This window comes from Hoplias malabaricus, chromosome 12 (assembly GCF_029633855.1).
Source record: "Hoplias malabaricus isolate fHopMal1 chromosome 12, fHopMal1.hap1, whole genome shotgun sequence".
NCBI lineage: Eukaryota > Metazoa > Chordata > Actinopteri > Characiformes > Erythrinidae > Hoplias > Hoplias malabaricus.
In genome coordinates, this window is record NC_089811.1 from 25,329,282 (window position 1) to 25,351,520 (window position 22,239).

The 22,239-nt window shown below is 37.1% G+C and overlaps 1 protein-coding gene across 1 annotated transcript in view; it reads left to right on the forward strand.

Annotated features, from left to right (window-relative positions):
• Positions 1–22,239, forward strand: part of lrp1bb (low density lipoprotein receptor-related protein 1Bb) — a 471,212-nt gene that overhangs the window by 428,226 nt on the left and 20,747 nt on the right. Inside the window, exons 70-82 of the mRNA XM_066685917.1 lie at positions 119–251; positions 1,954–2,060; positions 2,496–2,628; positions 3,615–3,737; positions 6,257–6,379; positions 8,246–8,386; positions 8,719–8,853; positions 11,244–11,363; positions 13,368–13,609; positions 14,789–15,012; positions 16,528–16,634; positions 18,723–18,839; positions 19,360–19,533. Coding sequence (XP_066542014.1) covers positions 119–251; positions 1,954–2,060; positions 2,496–2,628; positions 3,615–3,737; positions 6,257–6,379; positions 8,246–8,386; positions 8,719–8,853; positions 11,244–11,363; positions 13,368–13,609; positions 14,789–15,012; positions 16,528–16,634; positions 18,723–18,839; positions 19,360–19,533 — 1,879 coding nt within the window. The remainder of the gene's footprint in view (positions 1–118; positions 252–1,953; positions 2,061–2,495; positions 2,629–3,614; positions 3,738–6,256; positions 6,380–8,245; positions 8,387–8,718; positions 8,854–11,243; positions 11,364–13,367; positions 13,610–14,788; positions 15,013–16,527; positions 16,635–18,722; positions 18,840–19,359; positions 19,534–22,239) is intronic.

A 22,239-nucleotide genomic window follows, 5' to 3' on the forward strand; every position in this document is an offset into this window, starting at 1 on the left:
CGCTCCAATGGAGCTGCTTGACGTGGCCCACAATCTTTTACAAGTGGACTTTGCCATCATTAATGTCTTATTGTGAAGCCGCTTTTAACACATCCCCCTGTGTGTTGTGCTTTTTCAGAAGGATTGCGAGGTCCGCTGTGCTGAGGATCAGTTCCAGTGCCATAACAACCTCTGCATATCCATCAAGTGGCTGTGTGATGGCCAGGAAGATTGTAAAACTGGAGAGGATGAAAGGAACTGCCTAGGAACAGGTACATTTCAACAGTCCTTAAGCACTCGTCTATGCTCTTCCGTACCTGACATACTCCAGCCTTCATCTTTTTCTGAGAATAGCTTCAGGGTCTAAATTGGACATTTGTTTTTGCTGGTTCTAAGTGTTTTGCTGCAGGTGGTGTATTCTTGTTTTCTTTTATGATCTAGATTTCACAGCACATTGCAAAAGTCAGAGGTCAATATTCATTTTTTATTTCTCATCTATGGGAACTAAACATATTTAACAGGATATTATCGCTTCCGTTCTTTCCTACAGCTTCTGTTCCAGACCTGTTTTCAGTTTTTTTAAAGAATGAATATTTTTCTAAACCTCCAAGTTTCTGTCTTAGAAGTTGGTTGCATTTTTTACTCACAGTCCAAGAAATCCCAAACACTCTCCCTTTTCTCACTAATGGCTTCTTGACAGCTACATATCTTAGTGTTGACCCATGGCGCTGAGCTGAAAGAAAGGTGGATGTTTTTTTTTTGTTTTTTTTTTTTTGTTTTTTTGTTAACTGAAGAAAGGGTGGAGCTTGATGCCCTTTCAAAGATGAAGGCTTTAAGTACTGTTTATCTAATGGTGACAGTTTTGGCAGTTCACCCAAAAATCTTACACTGTAGTTAGTCACATTTTCTCTGTATCTTTTAATCATTTTTCAACAGATTTTCCCCCATTTTCCTTTGAATTTCCTCTTTCTTTAGCAAGCAGATTTTTATAGTAATCATCTGCTGGAAAAGTACAGTTTAATGGCTTCTGATTAATGGCTGTTTTGACTGGATTGTCTCTGGTTCCTTCCTGTAGAATAAAAGTGTTCCGTTACTTTCAGGATTGGAGCAATTTTAAATATACTTTGATGACTTTCTTGCTTATAATGCCCTACTTTGGGTCCACTTTGTATTTTGTCTATATGTCTTTTGTAATTAAATAGCTGTATCTGGATTGCAAACATTTACATAAGCTGTAATATTGCAATCTCTCAGTAGCCATGTGTATTTCAGAAGAAACATTGTTTCATTTATTTTTAATGTGTAACTATACTGTTATTAGACACACTTAATTTAAAGTGGCCCCACTTTGTATTATGCATCTCTATTAACTAGAGATAACTACTTAAATCTATCACAAGTGTATCTTGATAGCTATTGACTAATGACATATTACTACACGAGTAAAACCTGAAGTGGATGCACATTCTTAAAAATAAAGGTGCTACAAATGTTTCTTTGAGTAATGCCATAGAAGAATCACTTTTGGTTTCATAATAAACCATTTTTGCTAATATGTTTAAATAGATAAAGATCCTTAAGAACAGGTGATGGATTTTTAAATCATTAAACATTCACACATCCCCTAAACAAACATGGTCCTTTATGAAACCAAAAGAGATTCTTCTATGGTGTCACTCAAGAACCCTGTAACCCTTATAATACCTTCATTTACTGCATAAGTATATGTACATAAGCTGTGGTAATGTATTAATCTTTAGCACAAACTGCATAATCAATAGTTACATTGTTATAATGTGTATTGTTAAAGTGGTGCTACAATTATTAGACACTCACTATAAAGTAGGCTATTAAAATACAACAATAAGGGACAGTGTCTGGCAGACTGCATTATCTTATGAGTTTAATCTGTTCTGTGGCCATCAAAGCCAATGTCCACTGTGTTTGTGTGTGCTCTTGTGGCTTGTTTTGCAGTGCTCCCCTCCTGTTCTATAAATGAGTATGTGTGTGCCAGTGGAGGCTGTGTGTCTGCTAGCCTGAGGTGTGATGGACATGACAATTGTCTGGACAGCTCTGATGAGGTATGTCCTCCCGCAAGGCCTTCACACAAAGCACGTGGAAGAAAACTGTGACTCACACAAAGCTGCACGTACAAAAACTACACCTGGCACAATGTTCTGATGTGGTAATTTGGACCCTTGCTTGGAGAGGAATTTGGCAGCTATAGACAATGTGCAGAATACAGTATTATTGCCAGATGGGGAGGAAATGTTTATTGACTAGAAATGAAGAGAAGAAAGCCCAAATAACATTATGTGCTTAAAATTTTTAAATCATTTAGATCCGATTACTATGTGCAGCTCTCTGTTTCCATGGAAACGCTGCTCTGTTTTCCCTGCCTTTCCAACAGTAAGGTGAACTCCACCCATGGAGAGAGAAAGTGTGTGTGTGTGTGTGTGCCTGTGATTGTGCATGTGTATGATTATCTGAGTCTGTCTTTTCTGGGCTCTTGCCAGATGGACTGTGTGAAAGAGTGCCGAGAGGATGAGTTCCTCTGCAGGAACCATGCCCACTGCATTCCAAAACGATGGCGCTGTGATGATGTGTTCGACTGCATGGACCACAGCGATGAGGAGAACTGTGACCATGGTATATTTATATGTAATACTTTTTTTTTTTTTTCATGCCTTTAATTTGTTAGGACACATTGTTTGAAAGTAACTTTATAACACCATTTGTAAACATTGAATAACATATTTATAAAGCAGTACTTGAGCATTTATAAGCAGCTTGTCATTGTTTCACAGTGCTTTATGAAAATACTATAGTCTACAGTGAAAAAAGACAAATGTACAAGTGTTTAGCCACTTGCTCATCCAGCATTTGTACTGATTCTTCTCTCCCGGGAAGACTCTAGACTAGATACTGGAACATTTGCTGTGTGGATTTGATGGCAGTCGGCAACATTAGTGAAGTCAGTTGGATGATTAGCTCCAGATAAAAAAAAAGTCATGGCTTTGAGCATGACTGTCGTAAGCACATTTTCAACTGCTCCAGAGGTTCACATTTCATTTCAGGTATATCTATAGAGATAGTAAATCTGCCTCCAAGAATTCAACTTAATGTTACCAAATGTACTACTTATAAGGAGGCCCATTGGGCTTTTGAATAAATAAGGTATACCACTGGTATTTGGTGTTCTTAAATTAGCCTCTGCCGCTTAACCTCAATTACCTGGGCCATTTCTTAGTGCTATGTCATTAAATTAAGTAGATTAATGGCATACACATTTCATGCTGAGTCTGCTTTTTAAATATATTATCAGTTGTTTGTGAAATTTTCTGAAATACTTATTTGGTAGCATTATAATAATTGAAACATTAAAATCTTTTTTTTTTTTTTTACTGTATGGAATAAACAATTCTGCATACGTTAATTTGTGGGTAGGTTTTTAAAAAGCTTTTTAAAAGGTAAAATAAAGAGGAACAAAAATACAGTTATTTTCACTCTATTTAGATTTCACAAAGAACCCCCCCTTAAAGTGGCCATTCACTTTGAAATGGTTTCTAATTTAATCAGATCATGTGTAAGCCTCTACTTAATGATAGAAAATGGGCAAATTATTGTGATTACAGGAGCTTTTTTCTGCCGTCCCGATGAGTTCATCTGCAACAATACATTGTGCAAACTGCACTCCTGGGTTTGTGATGGTGAGGATGACTGCGGAGATAATTCTGATGAAGATGCCGATATGTGTGGTAAGACTTGATCTTTTGAAATTGCAAAATCCATAATTACAGAATTCCTATTCAGTCATGTTTATATGAATGGGATACAATTTTATTGTCTTCCTCAGTGGCACAACACACACTTCGGAAATGTATTTGAAAGAGCGTCTCTTTTAGGTCTCTGTTTTCTGTTCATGTGTGAATTTATGGGATGTGTAGGGACACAGGGCTGCATATGTAATACATATAAGTTTCTTATGCTGGTCATGACATAAACCTACATAACCATTTGTAGAAGCTTACCCTTGAACTGTGAGGTCAAGTGGCATCCATTTTGTGCTGATGTGGGGCTGTGTCATATTTGTGGAGGTTATTACAGATGCCTTTAGTGTATATCATAGTAATATAATGCTGATATGGCATAGCATGAATTGGTAATAAGTATGTCTTTTTTATGTCACAAATGACTTAATCTGTGAAATCATTTCATCCCAAAAAGTGATATTAAAACCTACATTCCTTAACTTGGAACATTACAAGTTATGTTATACATTACATAACTTGAAAAAAAAACATGCTATTTGAACATAACATTGTACTTGTATTCGTGTACTGTGTATTCTATATTATCTATTAGCATTTGTAAATCTGTTTTCAGACTTATGCAGACCAGAAAATAACTGACTGGGTTGTTCATTAAAATTTTTCTCCCTTGAAACCTGGTTAATTAATAGAAAAGGACAGTTATTTACATTTGTATTTAAATGGCCCATTTCTGTAATTTGACAAGAATTTCCCATCATTAAATCCAAAGGGTCCTTTGGACAACTGCCATAGTACCCACTTCTGGATCTCTAAAGACCCTGTCAGTTGAATGATTATAGCTATGTTTTTAAGAACTGTCAACTGAAATGTTCTTCAGGGAACCAAAAGTGGTTCTTGTGTGAAGAGCAGAAGGATCCTCTGCTACATCTGTACTGAGTGCAGCTGAGTGCAGTAGAGTAAAATAGAGTGCTGTAAAAAGGATGCTCAGTGGCTGTGTCTGTGCATATTCAGAATGGAATAAACACTGCACTGAAATCTGCGAGACATCTGTTGCCTTAAAGTCAAGCTGAGATGAAAATGGACTTTTTTTGTCTTCTTGGTTCATGTCCTGGGTCAGGGGTAATCAATTAACATTCAGTATGGTCCAGTGGCAAAGATGCCCACCAATGGTCCAAACCAAAATTTGTGCTTCATTTCATAGCCACACTTTCAGAACACACACTGATTTCTGATTTAGAAGGAAGAATTAACTAAAATTTGCTCTCTCTAGTGAACTGGTCACACAGGGTACTCAGTGAGTTTGTTTGACACATTTGAGAGAAGTTATTACAGTATTACCAGGTTGAGCTGCGACTGTTGTCTGTTGCCAATACTGTTTGAAAAATGTAGGCTTCATGAAGGTTATTAGTTATTCTTATTAATTTATTACAAATTGTTTACAAACCCAGATAGGATCGGGTCCAGAACAGGATCTGCTGAAACCATAATGCCTATTGTAGTGTTGAGATATTTTCTTCCTGTGAAATGCCTTATGATATGTGAAGTAGGTAAATACTGCAGGTGTGAAGAATGTATATAACCCATAAAATGACTTTTATGATTTTTTTAAACACCCTATAGTCAACTTCCATTCTGATCTGCATTTTATGGTGACTTTAGACCAGAATTTCCCAGACCCTTTGACTAAATGACCCCAAGTGGACATTGCGAATACTCTACAACTCCAAACATTTTATCGTGTGTGCTTATATTAAGTGAATACTGGTCTTAAAATCCTTTTGCCTTAAGTATGCTGAGTAAAGTCAGTTCAAAGAAATGTTCAAGTGAAAAGAAAAAAAGAAGTTATCAAAATGAACTAAGTTATTATCTCGAATTTAGCCCCAGTTCACCCTGTTCTTTGATGGTCAGGATGGGGATGGTCAGGAGATAAAAATTAAAAAGTCCAGCAGCATTGCTGTGTCTGATCCACTCGTATCAGCACAACACACACTAACACACCAGCACCACATCAGTGTTGCTGCAACGCTGAGAATAATCCACCAACCAAATCATACCTCTCTCCTTTGAAGAACAGGGTGAAAAGATGTTAAACACCTATGCAGAGCAACTGACTGACTACAGTCTGTAATTGTAAAACAAGTATATGTTCTGTGGAGCTAATAAAATGGACAATGAGTGTAAAAAACAAGCTAATTTTAACGCTGTGGGTGACTGAAGTGTTTGTAAGGAAAGAGACATAATGAAGCTGAACTATTTCTATCACTCCATGGAGATATGAATTTTTGTACTGACAGCAGCAATTTGTTACTTCAGAGAAAATCCATTTTCTTTCTCCATCACCTTCCATCTTTTGTATCAAAGTACAACAACAGCAGTGAGATGCCATTAAGACCGGATGGGCAGAAGCTTTCTTTTCAGTCCATACATAAACAGAGTTAATTCCTGGACTAGTTCTTCACATGCTTGTCATAACAAGAGCCTCTATTGTCCCATTCTTCCTTCAGGGAAGCTTCCTTGTCCTCCTACAAGGCCATGGCGCTGCAGAAATGACAGAGTGTGTCTGCGGCTCGATCAAATCTGTAACAATGTGGACGACTGCGGAGACAACTCAGATGAAGAGGAATGCGGTGAGTTCTGAGTGGCAGCTATTGTCTGTATGGAGATGGGGCTGAATTTGACTTTGCCTCAGTGTGTGTTGCTGGTCCTTCAGCACAGCTGGTTGTTGTGTGCTCTTTATTTCTCTTTTTTAATAATGCTGTTTGCCTTTAAAATCCTGCCAGACGTTCTCATAGAGTTCCAGCGTTCTTGTGTCCTTTGGATTCAATCGAAAGCCCTTTCTCTCGCCTACATTGTAAATAACGAGTGTTCATAAGGCTTCAGAAATGCGTTCACATATGTAAGACATTACATGGTAGAGAATATCTTATAATGCCAGACATAGGCATGTTTAGTTGCTTTTAAGTCAGCATAATTGAATGCACTTTTTAATGCAATATTATATGACACTGTATAATCAGATTACATACCATGTTATAATATAGGGCCATAAAACAGTAAACAGTAACATAACTATGTTCTCACTAGTAAAAATTATATATTAAGTAGTAAAGATATTTTTACTAGTAAGAACTGAATTAGAAGGCTCTCTAATGTAATTAGCGACATCAAAAATTGCATTCTTATTAGTAAAAATGGTCTGCTGAAATGGTCAGAAAGTTCCTCCCCAGAAATCCTAAACTGAACTGACACTCTATCCATTATCTTTTACCCAGCACTCATCTCACATGGACACCACAAACCTTTTTCCGCCTAAAATAAATATACATAAGATGCAAATACATAATGAACCCTCCATGATAGAGAGCTCTAAAATGTAATTCTGACTAGTAAGAATCTACTGTAGATCTCTTAAACTATATTTTAGAGTTCCATAAAATAATTAGACATATCTGTAAACATATTATGACTAGTCAGAGCCATAAATGTTCATATCACAGTTGAAATTACTACTAGTTCTATTTAAAGGTTTACTAATAAGAATATAATTACAGATATATACCATTTCATTTTTACTAGTACAAATGATATTGCAGATATCTAGAATGTAATTCATACTAGTAAGAATTCTAGTTTTAGATATCAATAAATCTTACTATCTTACTAGTCAAAACTGAATTGTAGATATCTAAAATTATATTTTAGAGCTCTGAAACCTTACGTAACTCTAATGCATATTTTTACTAGTTCTAGCTCTTGAATTTGCACCTTCAGTTGTCAGAATTCAATTATAGATATGTGGACCAGTACTTTTTACTAGTAAGAATTGCATTGTAGATATCTGAAATTACATTGGTACTAATAAAAATATAATTGCAGATAACTCTAATTGGAGTTTTTACTAGTAGAAATGTAATTACGGATATGAGAGGGTGAAATTCAATGTAAGTCAATGGAAAATTATGACTAGTCAGAATTACATTAAAGATATGTCCTCCTGGCAGTTTGGCTAGTCAGAATTTTATTATGGATATGTAGGTCTGCATTCTTACTAGTAAAAATGTTGTAATTGATATCTGTAATTGGAGTTGTTACTGATAAAAACTAGATTAGAGAGATTTTGAATTAAGAGTTCTTACTAGTAAAAGTGGAGTTAGAACTTGCATTGCTGGCATCGTTTTAGGCTAAAATGGCCTGCCATGCATTAAAATGTTTTCATAAGAACACTGAACCCTGTTGTAGGGATTTATAATGTTTTCAGTGTTATCAGATATAAAGATGCACTGTGAAATATCAAATTATAACAACATACAATCTTGCATGTACACCCAAACCAGTGCATTTAATTTTTGGATTAATATTCTGATGTTCAGGTGCTGTAAATTGATTTTGCCATATTATATCTTTATCAATGCATTTCTAAAACATTTATTCACTGTTATAAACATAGGATACAAAAGAAGTGTTACTAAATTTCTGAATGTGACCCAAACCAGAAGCTGCGTCTGCAAGGCCAAAACCGTGTGGGAAGAGTGAGTTCACCTGTAGCAACCAGCACTGTGTACCTGCCCATCTGCAGTGTGACTTGTTTGACGATTGTGGAGACGGTGGATCAGATGAACATGACTGTAAGGCCTGTGAGTATCTCAGCATGCTCCTAGATGGCTTTCATTTGATTGGAGACTTCTCCAAAGCCCATCAGAGAAAATCAGCCTGCAGCACTCCTGCACACATGCTGTACACTATGTGAATATGACCAAGGTCAGTAATACAGGCTTTCATGAAGTGCATGAAGATTATTCATGCTTTAAATATCTTCAAGGCAGAATAAATATTTGATTTCCATTTATATTTGTTCTCTGTTGCCCACCCGCAAGCATTAAAAAATCCCCCAAAACTTCCATGCTGCTGAGGGATGGTGGGATGCATTTATAAAGTATGACATTTTCAGATCTGTCTTTCATTTCAGCTTCAAATGGAGACATATGTGGAAAGAGGATGAATCCATGTGGTGAAGATGCAGTGTGCAATCAGACAAATACCAATGTCATTTGTCACTGCAAACCTGGCTTTCAGAGGAATCTCAAGACTAAACAGTGTGAAGGTACAATGAAGTTCTTCCTGCTGATGTACTTCTGGATATAAATAGTGGATAAGACTTCACTGTAGGTCATTGTTCATAAGGCTAGATGACACCTACATAAGCCTTGCCTGACAGCTGACGAATTTACTCTAACCTCTACGGTATAAATTATGTCTGAAGCGTCAGCTGTCATAACACTTTGGGGAACAGAAAGACTGAAGCATCTTTTGACAACAACTTCTTGTTTTACTAAGTCTTTGGAGATGACTGTGTAGGTTTATATCAGTTAAAATGATAGGTTTTTGTAAGTATGATGTAAATTTATATCAACTACAGCATGCATTAAATTTGACTAAATCGCCTGTAAACATGAACTCAGCTTACATTATAAATTCAAGGGCCAGTTTTGAATCAAACAGCAGTGTCATTTATGCTTGTGAGATTTTTCCTGATTGTGATCTACCATTAAAAAAGTCACAATTATGGATATTAATTAAAAAAAACCTAACACACACACACACACACACACGTATATATAAACCTAATGCCAAGGAGAGTGGTGCTGGTGTGTTTCATCTGATACATGTAAAGTGATTATGACACCCTGCCACATAAAGCATCTTCTCAGTCAAATTTGTGAAAATAGACAGTTTTTAGAGTGAAGCCTGAATGGAGGCCTGAGTGTAGCTTCTATGGCCTGCTAATTCACGCCGATCTGTGAAAGGCTGAGAACAGACCACCCAAAAGTAACATGCCCAAAATGTTATCATAACATGCTCCCCTATAATATAATACATGACCCTAGAATATATTTTGTCAGTGCAAAATTGTGCAGAGACCATCAAATCATCATATCACATAAGCCTACTGTCAGTGGTATTGACAGTAAAGAAAAGCTTATGAAAAATTAAATGGTACTTTGTGACTTGACCATTATCCAAGGTCAGATTTAAAAGAACATATCCAGGGGAGTGAAATGTTAGGACACCTCAACTTCTCTGCCTCAGACTGTGTGGGTATTTCAGATGGCAAAATGATTGACAGTGATGTAGTCATCTCACTGTAAACAACCCCATGGCAGCAGGCTTCTTCTCTTTTCTGAGCTTTTTATTTTTGGGAAGAAATGTCTATCTGTGACAGATCGGACAGTGAAAGTACTGTTATATACTTTAACTCAGTGTGCTGAATTTAATATTTGGTAATCACGTATAATGTATACGAAATAGGAACTTTGGCATTTATCTTAAGATTATTTATATATTTTTAGTTTGGCATTGTATCTAGACAGCTATAAGTCTAGAAAACAAATAAATTTTCTTCCAAACTCTGCTTAGGAGCGCCTCCAAAATTGGTAACTATGTAATACGCATAGATGTGTTTTGGTAGTGCATTTTGTTGTCATGTTCATGAGAAAAAACATTTTAACATGGTTTATAAAACAGCAAGGTTACACAAAACCAAACACACACACACCTCGCATGACTTTGGAATCACAGAACTGAATCCAGTTGTCACGAAGTTAACATTTTCAGCCCTTGAACTATATAACCTGGGTACGTTTTCGACAAGCTGACCATCCTAGAAAATACAGTTTTGGCATAATATTTCATAAAAAAAATATGTATAATATAAGTGTATATAATATAATATAATATAAGTATAGTAAATATGTTGGATTTGCAGTGTAGAACTTGATGTGATGACAGAGTTTAAAGCCAACTTCCATTTAATCCAAAGATGTTTAGAGTGGTTGTTGTAGGGCATAACAATGCAGACTTCCCCTTTTACAGCAACGTGCAATTCCTGGTTTGTGGAGGACTATTTAACATTGCATTAGCCTCCATAAGTAACATGGAAAAGTTTATAAGTCACTGGAAATAAGAGTAATGCCAAAAACAGAATGGCTGAAGGCAAGGTCAGAAATTATTCACGTTTTGCTTGAACATTGTTGCCCTAAGATTCAGCTGCACAGTGTGTGTGTATAGCTGCTGTGATGGTTACTTGGCATTAAGTCTTGCCATTAAGTCGTATAACAATACCATCTTGACCTGCCTTACTCTACTATACACACAGCTGTGGAATCCATGCAGAAAACTGCTTGTATTGTGAATAATTAACTGTGGGACTGGATTGTGGTTTGACTTGTCAGTAACCTGCTTCACCTTCCTTATTTGAACTGAGGCTGAGAAGATTCACAGCATGTGTATTGCACTCAGTGAAATACATGATGACACTGACACTATGAACTGTGGGCCTTTAACTATGTATGCAGTGTTTTTTCCACATAATAAATGATAAAATTTGCTGTAGTGAGGTCAAAAGTCTAGATTTGAATAAGAAAGATGGACAGAAAGTGCAGGAAAGTAGCTCTCGACAATAAGGCTAATATCTGGCTTTTTTTTCTTTTTCAGAAATAAACGAGTGCCTATATTTTGGCACCTGTTCTCACTATTGCACAAATATTAAAGGATCATACAAATGTGCATGTGACAAAAATTACAAGGATGTCAATGGGAACTGTGTAGCTAAAGGTAAGGACCAATACCTTCTGTTGATCTTAATTTTAGCTTCTTCAATACATCGTCATAACCCTCATGTTTCACTGACCAAAGCAATTTCATCAGACACAAAGGATAATGTCACACGGAGAATCCTAGAATGCATTAGTTTAACACGGAGGCCCAAAGCATTACTGTTTGATAAGCTGCCAAGTATATACTCCTAAAAGGATAAGATCAGTATTTTTTAACCTAATCACTTTTTATCATATCTATAAAATGTGTTTTTTGTCCTCAACATTTATTTCAGAGACTGGGGCTGGATTAAGTAATTTACTATGGCAAGGTTACCTTGGCAGTATTCCTCATACAAACAGTCTGTGAATTCCCAAATACATTTTGAAAATGCAAAGCTTTAGTGCTGTGTCCTGATTCATACACAAGTAAAAGTACAGTGCCAAATGCAGCATGTATTGAGGCTGTATCACAGTATGTTTGCACTGTAAAACTTGTGTGTGTGTGTGTGTGTGTGTGTGTGTTTACAATTTGAAATATATTTACAATTCATTTACAATTGAAGACATTGTAGTATTCCTTTTAGCTGTTCATAAGGACCAAATGATATAGTTTTTTGGCCCTAAAAATATATATCTATCTATCCAGTTCTCAGATATTTAAAGAATGTTAGGGCATTTTCACACCTGTAGTTTGCTTGTTCTGTTACCAGATCAGTTAAGGAACTCGTATCTTGGAGCGTATTTCCCTTGGTTTGGTTTGTTTTCACACACTGAAAAATCCAAGCCCACCAAAACACGTCACCGCAAACCACGTAGGAATGTTCTCACCACTGCTTGGTCAGACCTGACTGAGGTGGGAGCAAGAACGTAAACACAGGAAGGTCTTGTGTTCTGGACTAGTACATTTCTGATCCATTACTCCGATTAGCGATTAAACTTTAACCACTTCTCTGTTCACCTGCATACTGTGTCCAATACGCAAAGCACACCCTGGCTACGTATGGCATTTAGCACAGACCTGCGGCGTACACATTTTGTTTGGTCGGATCACATTCTCACCAGAAAGGAATCACGACAGAGTTCTTTTGGGACCGGACTGAGACCACCTCCTCGCAAGGGTCTCGGTGCGGTTGCTTGGGCCGCTTCTGAGTGCAATTATTTCTTTCACAAAAGTGATCACACCAGGGGTGAAAACAAACCAGAGTTCAATTTTGGACTGACATGTGCAGGTGTGAAAACACCCATAGTCTAATATTAAACACTCCTTTAGTATATATGTGAGATGGTGAAACTTGACTAAATTGAATCAGCAAAATATACCACTTTATCCATTTCTGTCTTCTAATTAGGAAGAGCTGTGTATTTCACATTTTCTAGCAACTGATTAAATACCTTTGATCCAGAGTGTCTCTGTGATGCTAAAACTGTAAATCATATGGATAGTTGTCAAATGAAATGACACAGGGAAAACAGGGAAGCTTTGATATTTTGAAATTGAAATATTGGAGAATTTGGCATTATAGTTTCAATTTTACATTTTTTGGAACTTGATACTGTGCTAAACATTTGTACAAACCCAGTGCCTTCTAAAACAGGTTATGATAGGAAATGGCTATCAAAAATAATGAGTATGCCCATTAAGGATTTTAATTGTACTGTATTTTGTTGATTCTAAATTAAACCCCAGTAGTCCCATTAGTTCCACACTGCATCATTAAGCCTTGTCATTGTGCATTTCCAGCCTCAAAACCATTACATTTATATATTGCTCATGCTTTTTCAATATAAATAGTAATTAGATGATATATTGAACGTTGGATTTTTTAAAGTACTGATAATTTAATAATTGCTTTGTTATAACTTCAATAGCATATAGTCTGTTGTTTAGATTGTTCTTTTTGCATTTCTGTCTCAGAATAATTGATCATGTGCTTCTGTAATTGTCAAACTGTTGTCTTAAACCCTAAATGGAATTTAGCCACCTCTCATTTTTTTTGCATATTAATAACTCAACGGGCAGGACCAGAAGATCGAGTGCTCTACATAGCTAATGACACTGAAATCCGAAGTTTTGTGTATCCATTTAACCAGAGCCATGGACACAAAGTGCTCGCTCGCATCGAGGAAAATGCCCGCATCATTGGGATGGATGCTCTATTGCACCAACAAAAGTTTATCTGGGCTACCCAGTTTAATCCGGGTGGACTTTTTTACAAAGAAATCCTAGACAGGAGTCAAACTAAAACAAATGTTGGAATCATAGTAAGTATCACCAACTGTGGGAAGCATGTCATCATGTCTCTTCAGGGAAATTCTGTTTTTAAAAAATGTTTGAAGAAAAAAAATTATGTATATATATATATATATATATATATATATATATATATATACTGGAGATGATGTACTGTAGCATTGTTTCTATATGCTGTTATGTGTTTGTGTTTCTATAACATTAACACATGCATAGATATAAGATATACACATGCACTACTTGTCCAAGTGTGTCTAAATAGCCTCTATTAGCCTTGATGCAGGAATGTGTTACTTCTGCCATTTTGTTTCCTCTTTTTTATAAATTAAAAAGATATTCTATTTGAAATGTAGAGAATTTGAAGATAAATAGCAGATTTTCTCCAGTCTTCATTACAAATTACAACTTTGAAAAGAATAAGACACACATCAGTTATGTTGTATTCCAATGAATGTGATAAATGTTTACCATTTCATACTAGGCTGGGAATGGGCCTACGCATTTACTTGCATACATGCAAATTCACAAATTTGTATAATCTCTAAAAGATAAAGGACAATTCATGCATAGCTTTGTATAATCTACACAAATATAAACAAAAATGGGACAGTCTAAAGCAACCATACCTGAACCTGAATTCACCATGGCCTATGCCAAGCATCTGCTAGTAGGGTATAAAATTTCAAGACTCTGAAACAGTGAAACGCTCTTCAAAACCTTCAGGATGAAACTGTGATACGTTGGTACCTGGCCTCACTAATGTGCTTGGGGCTGAACACACTCAAATCATTTTGGTATGTTTCAAAACCAAGTGTTTGCCTGCCAAAAATAATAGTGCGCAAAGGGGTCAAACTCTTAGGTACCTGCTCGGGAGAAGAAGTATTGGATGAACAATTGTTTAGAAACTTTTGGACATAAAGTGTGTGTACAAACAGAAGCTTTACACTTGCTTCATGTGTACTACAGTAAATGTGTCTGTGCTGAAGTGTATACAGCATCATAAGCAATTAAATCCAATTGTTTTCTTTTGCAAATGGGTAAGATGTTGTTTTTAAATTATCTACTTTATTCAATTATGTCTTGAGTTAAAAAAAAAATAATAATAAAACCTACCTAAATTAATTATCTAATTTTTTATAAAGACGTGAGCAGCAGATGAAGGTTCTTCATTATCTTACTGCCTTTTGCAGTGTCCAGATTTCCGCAGGCCTAGAGATGTGGCGGCTGATTGGGTCACTGGAAATATCTACTGGACAGACCACTCTAGAATGCACTGGTTTAGCTATTACACAGCCCACTGGACCAAGCTGAGATACTCTATAAATGTGGGCCAGCTCAAGGGACCCAACTGCACTCGTCTGATAACGGACATTGCAGGAGAGCCATATGCAATTGCCATCAATCCAGTTAAAGGGTGAGCTTTTTTGGCATTTCTTCTTAAAGGGGCTGTCCAGCCTAGGATTAAATCATTTTATTTGCCATGTTATGCAGGATTCTGTTGGGTCTCATTGTATCCCTTTGCCTCACTGGTCAGAATTTACAGTTTCATTTACAAGTTACATTTTCAGCTGTCAGTGTTTATTCATTACAATAACTAGGATGCACTTCTCAGATATTACATACTACATATACATGTTAATATATACATATAATTTTCAAAATTTCTCAATTAAATATCTGCATACATTCTTCTGCTTTAGCCAGTTAGCAGGGAAATAATAACCAGTGCCAATATTCTGCTTCAAAGCAGTTGTAGTTCTTAAACACAATATTTAAATGTAATTTAGAATATTAGTAAAGGTAATGTATGTATATAATAATGCAATAGAAGTAACATAAATAAAGCAGTGCTTAAATATCTTGGTTTGGTTGCAGTGCTTCATTTCACTTTAATAATACTTAATAATGAATTGATGGATTTGTAAGGCATTTTAAGGCATACATATTTCCTTTCAATGAATGGCTTAAGCCTGTGTCGTTAGGTAGTTATAATTGCATGTTAAGAGCTTTAAAAGCACAAGCACAATGTTACATATGAACATTGTAAACACTAACATACGTTCTGGTCTACACTGTCCTTATGAATATATTATAATGTGTTATGTAACATGATTAAATTCATAGTCTTGTAATGCATGTGAATAAAGAACAATTTAACTAAATAAAGGACAGTTATACCAGCTTATGCCAGGTATTGTAAGATATAATTTATGCCATATAATATATTAAAAATATACACCATCATGACCACCATCTTGTTTCTACACTCATGGTCCATTCTCTCAGACCACAGGAGCACGTCTTAGTTCTGCAGTTACAGACTGTAGTCCATCTGTTTCCCTGTATACATTGTTTGCCCTATTTCACTCTGTCCTTCAATGGTCAGGACCCCCACAGGGCAGGTATGATTTGGGTGGTGGATCATTCTCAGTGCTGCAGTGACACTGACATTGTGCTGGTATGAGTGGATCAAACACAACAGTGCTCCTGGAGTGTCACTGTGGGACTGAGAATAGTCTACCAACTAAAAATATCCAGCCAACAGCATCCTGTGTCCAACGCTGGAGGAATAGAGCACGGCAGATGAGCTACTGTCTCTGACTTTATATATGCAAGGTGGACCAACTCGTGGACAGTGTTCAAATACTCTTGCAGCCCTGCTGTGTCTGATCCACTTGTACTAGCAGAACACACACTAACACATCACCACCACATCAGTGTCACTGCAGCACTGAGAATGATCCATCACTCAAATCCTGACCATTGAATAACAGGGTGAAAGGGGGAAATAGCATTCAAATAGCATTCAAAAAAAAAGCAGTCATTTGTAGTTATGAATAAAATTGGGCTATACATTACTGTTGTTGTAGATACAGTTATCAGATAATACCATGATATGACAAGAATACCCACTCTGCATCTTTTCCAGGATGATGTACTGGTCAGTTATTGGAGACCACTCCCACATCGAGGAGTCAGCGATGGATGGCTCCATGCGTAGAGTGCTGTTGTATAAGAAGCTCAGGAGACCCACAGGTAGCGTTCTTTTCTCTCTAACATATTAAAAATGCACGCTATGCCTCTGTCTCCCACTGATTTGACTTCAGCCTTGAATATATAAAGGGACTAAAAATGGAAATTGCTTGGAATATGAATAAATCAAGGATAAGGAATGGGGCTGCCTTTAGAGCTCAGAGAGGCTTCGGTTCTTCTGGCCATGATGTTATTAAGAATTACTAGAAATTCAGTCACAGATTTGCTTTTCAGATGCATTATTTTCATGAAGGAAATATGATATCAGACCTGTCTCATTGTAACACATTGCATTAAGGTAGTCAGTTAACTACGTGATATAAAAAAAATAACTCATTAGGCTTGCCATCAGGATTTTACATTATTTCACTCCACCCTTTTCAGATTTCAAGTCAAAACCACCATTAAGTATTCATCATAACTCATACAAGAAGGGGATTTTCATTCATTCATTATCTGTAAGCGCTTATCCAATTCAGGGTTGGGGTGGGTCCAGAACCTACCTGGAATCATTGGGCGCAAGGCGGGAATACACCCTGGAGGGGGCCCCAGTCAGAAGGGGATTTGTTTTATAATAAATAGCATATCCATACATTACTTTTATTACTCTTTATACTTTTCATGGATATTTTTTTCAAAACTGTGAAGTTCAGTTTTAGAAGGCGGTTGTATGTACCATTTCCTACAATTCAGATTATCATAAACATATTCAGTGATATTGAGGCATATTTTACACACAGTAGCTGCTTAGACTGACAGATAAATTAATGAAAGTTGGTCTCTGAATTTTGCCCAGGACTACATGTGTATACAATGAAAACATATCTGTTTTTTACATAACATTAAAAGCCTGGACACTTGTTAGCTGTCATGTTAAAATTATTTTATAATGTCTTGTGGTGTAGAAACCTATAGCCTTGGTGTTAACATGAAAATGGAGCAGATGAATATTCATTTTCCACTGAGCTTCAGTCACCCCAAAATAGATCCCCCCCCATTACGTGTTTTCTCACTGTGTCTTTCCTCTGTGTGGTACCTACATAATTCGTGTTGGGTTCAGCAGAGAGGGTCAAGGTTAAGTTCAGAACGCACATGCTTTTTTATCCTACTTTTGCTGAAATCTTTACTTGGCTCCTCTCCCCTCATCTGAAAGCAGAACAAGAATCTTTCAGTGGGAAAGGGAAACTCAGGACAGGATGAGCCTGTAGGTAAAGCTGGTGGCATGTCCTTCGGGAGATAATAAGCTATCTTACACTGACTTTGACCTCCTTTAGCATGAGGACCCCTGTACTGCCTTGAATACCACCTTAAGAATCCATCATCACAGGAAAAGTAAGCCTGAACAGTCTCTAGTGTTTAATCAAGTGCAGAAACATTACAAGCCAAGTGCAGGCTCAGAGGAAAAGTTACAGCAAGTCTTTATTCAGTGCTGAGCTGTAGTGGAATAATGGAGGTGGACCTACCTCTTTTGTATGTGGTAGGACAGAGGGACCTACATGGACAGCAATTGTAGGATATTGCATTACCTGAATTTATTAATTAATTTCCTTCCTTCAGACTCAGTTCCATTGCTGTTAGTTTTTTTTTTTTTCATTACATATTCAAGCAGTTCATATTTTCACTAACTTTTCCATTCAAATGGTCTTAAGGATCAAGGTATGTCCCAAGTTTGTGGATAACTTGGTTTCCACAGCTAAAAGGTGCCAATACAGTTTGTATGATCTCGATGCCAAATGGAATTGCATGCTCTGGAGCAGCTGCACATGAGCTCACAGTCACTACATCTAATGCCAGGCATGGTCTTTGGAACAGTGGAGCTGTGATTAAGTGTTGGAGCGGTGTTTATGATTCAGAACTAATCATCTAATATCCTAACTCACATATTCTATTGTGGCGAATGCAATCAAATCAAAAATATGCCAATATTTAGTGTTACCTTTCCCAAGCAGACCATATTTGCCATTTTTGGGCAAACCATTTTCACTCAAAGATTTTTAATCCACTTGACTCCACAATTTGAATGGAGATATTTCTATTGATTTGTGTTGCATTCTTAAGGAAAATAAATCTGTCCCTATTATCCATTCACAGGCTTGGCAATCGATTACTTCAACCAGCGTTTATATTGGGCAGATGCAGAGCTCTCGCTCATAGGGAGCATACGATTCGATGGGTCAGACCCACTGGTCGCTATCAGCAGCAAACAGGGTAAGATAAACACACAAATCAAGTCAGGTGCTCCATCCCCACATTCAATCAGACAGATTATTACCTGCAGTGGACACTGACGAGCTGTGGAGCTGCACAAAGCTCACTTTACATACGCTAGGCCAGTTTCACAGCCTGATTAAGCCTAAGCATGGATTAAAATGAATTTGCAGTGGTGGTTCACCATTGACTGCTGTTTTGCCCATGTTTAATACAATCTGTCTGGGAAAGAAAAAATAAAAACATGCCCTGAAATGTGTAGAAAACCTTGACAGATTGCAGAGATGAGCATTTACTCTTTACAGCATAGTGGGTAATGCTGCAGCCTTCTCTGTATTTGGTTACCTGCTTGGGTTTGCACACCATGCTGAAGTAGCAGGAGTCCTTGGGCAAGATGCCTTATATTGTATTAACCTACGTTTAAACATGATTAGAACTGTAGGTAACTTTGGATATAATTGCCTGAGAAATGTCATAGATGTGAATGCAAATGTTTTCCTCCTTGTAAATCTCAATACAGGAATATCACAGCCGTACAGGATAGACATTTTTGAGGACATGATTTATGGAACAGGTCTGAAACATGAGGTCTTCAGGATACATAAATATGGCAGAATCCCTGCTGAGTTTCTGGATCTGGGCATAGAAAAAGCTACAAATCTCATGATCTCCCATCGCTTCAAGCAGCAAGAAGGTAAGGGAATATGGGATGGTGGATTTCATTCATTGATTGTCTGTAACCGCTTATCCAGTTCAGGGTTGTGATGGGACCGGAGCCTACCTGGAATCACTAGGCGCAGGACAGGAACACACCCTGGAGGGGGCGCCAGTCCTTCACAGGGCGACACACTCACACATTCACTCACACACTCACACTTATGAACATTTTTGAGTCGCCAATCCACCTACCAATGTGTGTTTTTTTGACTGTCGTCGATTGTATCTGTTTGTTGAATTCCTAAAAAAAGGGAACTGCTCTCCAAAGAGCCTGAAAGTAATTTGAACCATGTTTCAATTCACACATAAGAGATGTTGAGAAGTCCAAAACATAAACCGTACATAGTTATCAGCTGAACCTTGGCTGCTTATGCTATAGTGCTTTGTAGAATGATCAGCATTACACCAGTATTTATTTATTTACTGCAAGAGCTGGGATCTCCTTTCATATTCTCTGTACAAGTCTTGTTCATGGCTCTCATTAGTTTGAGGGAAAAAAGGGTACTTTTTTATGCCAAGCACCTCATGGAAATGGCTTGTAACTCACTCACCCTTGTATACAATCTCTAACGTCCTTACTCAAGCTTATTTCTCAGCAAGCATCTCATTCATGTTTAGTAATAGCACCAACTAGTTGAGTACTCTTCAGTGCTTCACTTCAAAGAAACGTCTGTGGCCTTGTTGGAATGCATTCTTACAGTAAACCTAACATCTGCATTACTTACTGATGTAGCCACTGCCAATTTATGATTCAGCACTCAAAGTACATATCCTTTTTAATGTCAGTACGTGGTGCACATCAGACCAGTTCTGGCCATAAACATCAAAATTATTCTATTCCTGATTGTATTTGTAATCGTGTATTGGCACTGTAGAAAACCTGGGAAACTTATTCTAAAGTGGTTAGAGACACTACGCCTGCAGCATATTGCATTACATATCCTGCTGGATTTAATAAATAGAGCAGTTCAGGGAAGCTGATTTTGTGTTGATTTCACTGTGCCTTTTTTTTTTTAAAAAAAAGCATGCATTTGGACTGAGGTACCAAAAAAAAGCCTTGTCTCAAGGTAAATTTTTGTATATTTTAGTAATAGACAATAAGCAGCATAAACAAAATAACATAAATGTACAAATAATGATTTGCCCTTATACAATGTGTATAAAATGTAGTTCACCCTTCATGGACATATACATATAAATTTCTAATGTCTACCCAACATGAAGCCCTTAAACCTAACCATAACAATTAACACTAAATCTAGCTCAGGATTTTCTCCTGTGTAACATTCTAACACACAGTTTATAGCACTCTTCTTTTATAGTCATGCATCAGTCACACAACAACGTTTGTTGTGTGTGTGTGTGTGTGTGTGTGTGTGTGCTAACTAAGGCTTTTTTAGACATGACTTTCTTCAATAACAGCAGGTGAAGCAGTGGGGAGATGGAGACCCAAACCTCCAACATTAGCTGCAAGAATATTGAACTTATTAATATTATTGAAAGTCTAAGGAGAAATTAGCTTAGGGACACATTTTATGCTAAGTATATATATACATTGTAAGCATCTTAAATGACATAAACAACAGTGGCTAAATCTGTGTCTTCACTGTGTCTTTACTTGCTGTAGTTCTGTCTTTGTAAATATCTGAAATCGAGTTTGTATCTCCAGCTTTAAGGATAACGCTACAGATCTCCATCACAATTATTGGATTCCTGCAAAGAAAAAAACTGCTTTGTGTTTGAAGCACATTTCAGATTCCACAGCTCTGTTGCTCTCTGCTGGTGATGCAGTTGCCTGGAAATGAAGGCCAACCAGAACCCAGACAATGCTTTGCCCTCCACTCTGCTACTTTTTCTGAGCTTGATCAGAAATGCAGTCCATGGACAAGGACCTGCTTTCTGTTTGTTCTCTGGCTTGTGTTAATGGTCCCAGAGCCTCCCACAGATGTGTGCTGGTCAGGGTGTTGCAGCGAGGGGCAGCTGTGCCCATCCCCACTGACTCATTAAAAGCCCAAGCGCTCGTCTGAGGGTGGAACTTGCTCTGCAAGCAAAAGCTAGGAGGCTGAAGTTTGATGTCTTCAGCAAAACATTGGACGGCGCTCTTTTGGCTTTCTCGGCTCTTTTAGAAGTTCCTTTGATTCTGATGTTCTGTGGAAACTCTGACCAACCTTCAGCCCACTGCATGGTCTCCACTGGGTCTCTCATCTCTGAGATGTCTCTGAGTAATTCAAAAGCGGTGTGTTTGAGATCAGCGTTGGAGTGGGCTCATGGCATAGCTGCTGGATTGCTTTAACATATTTGTGTTTAGCTGCAGGATTGATTTGTTTTTAGCCATTAAAATAGCACACAGAGTGGACGAAGGCTAAGCTGGACCTTTCGTGGTTCAACAAATACACTGTATCTTAAAGGAGAGGTTAGATTTTTTTCATAATACGACCCTCTGAATTAAAAAAAAAAAGAAGTCTGTAATTAATCTAACTTGTAATATTATACTTCAGTGAAGCACAGAAATAAATGTTTAGAGATGAAAAGGAAAAAGAACTTTATATGTCTATATATTTTTATTATATGTGTATAATATATTATGTATTTTTATTTTTATTATTTTTTTATTTATTTATTTATTTATTTTTTGTGCATGCATGAGGACCACCATGAACAGCAGATCACAAAACATTTTGCA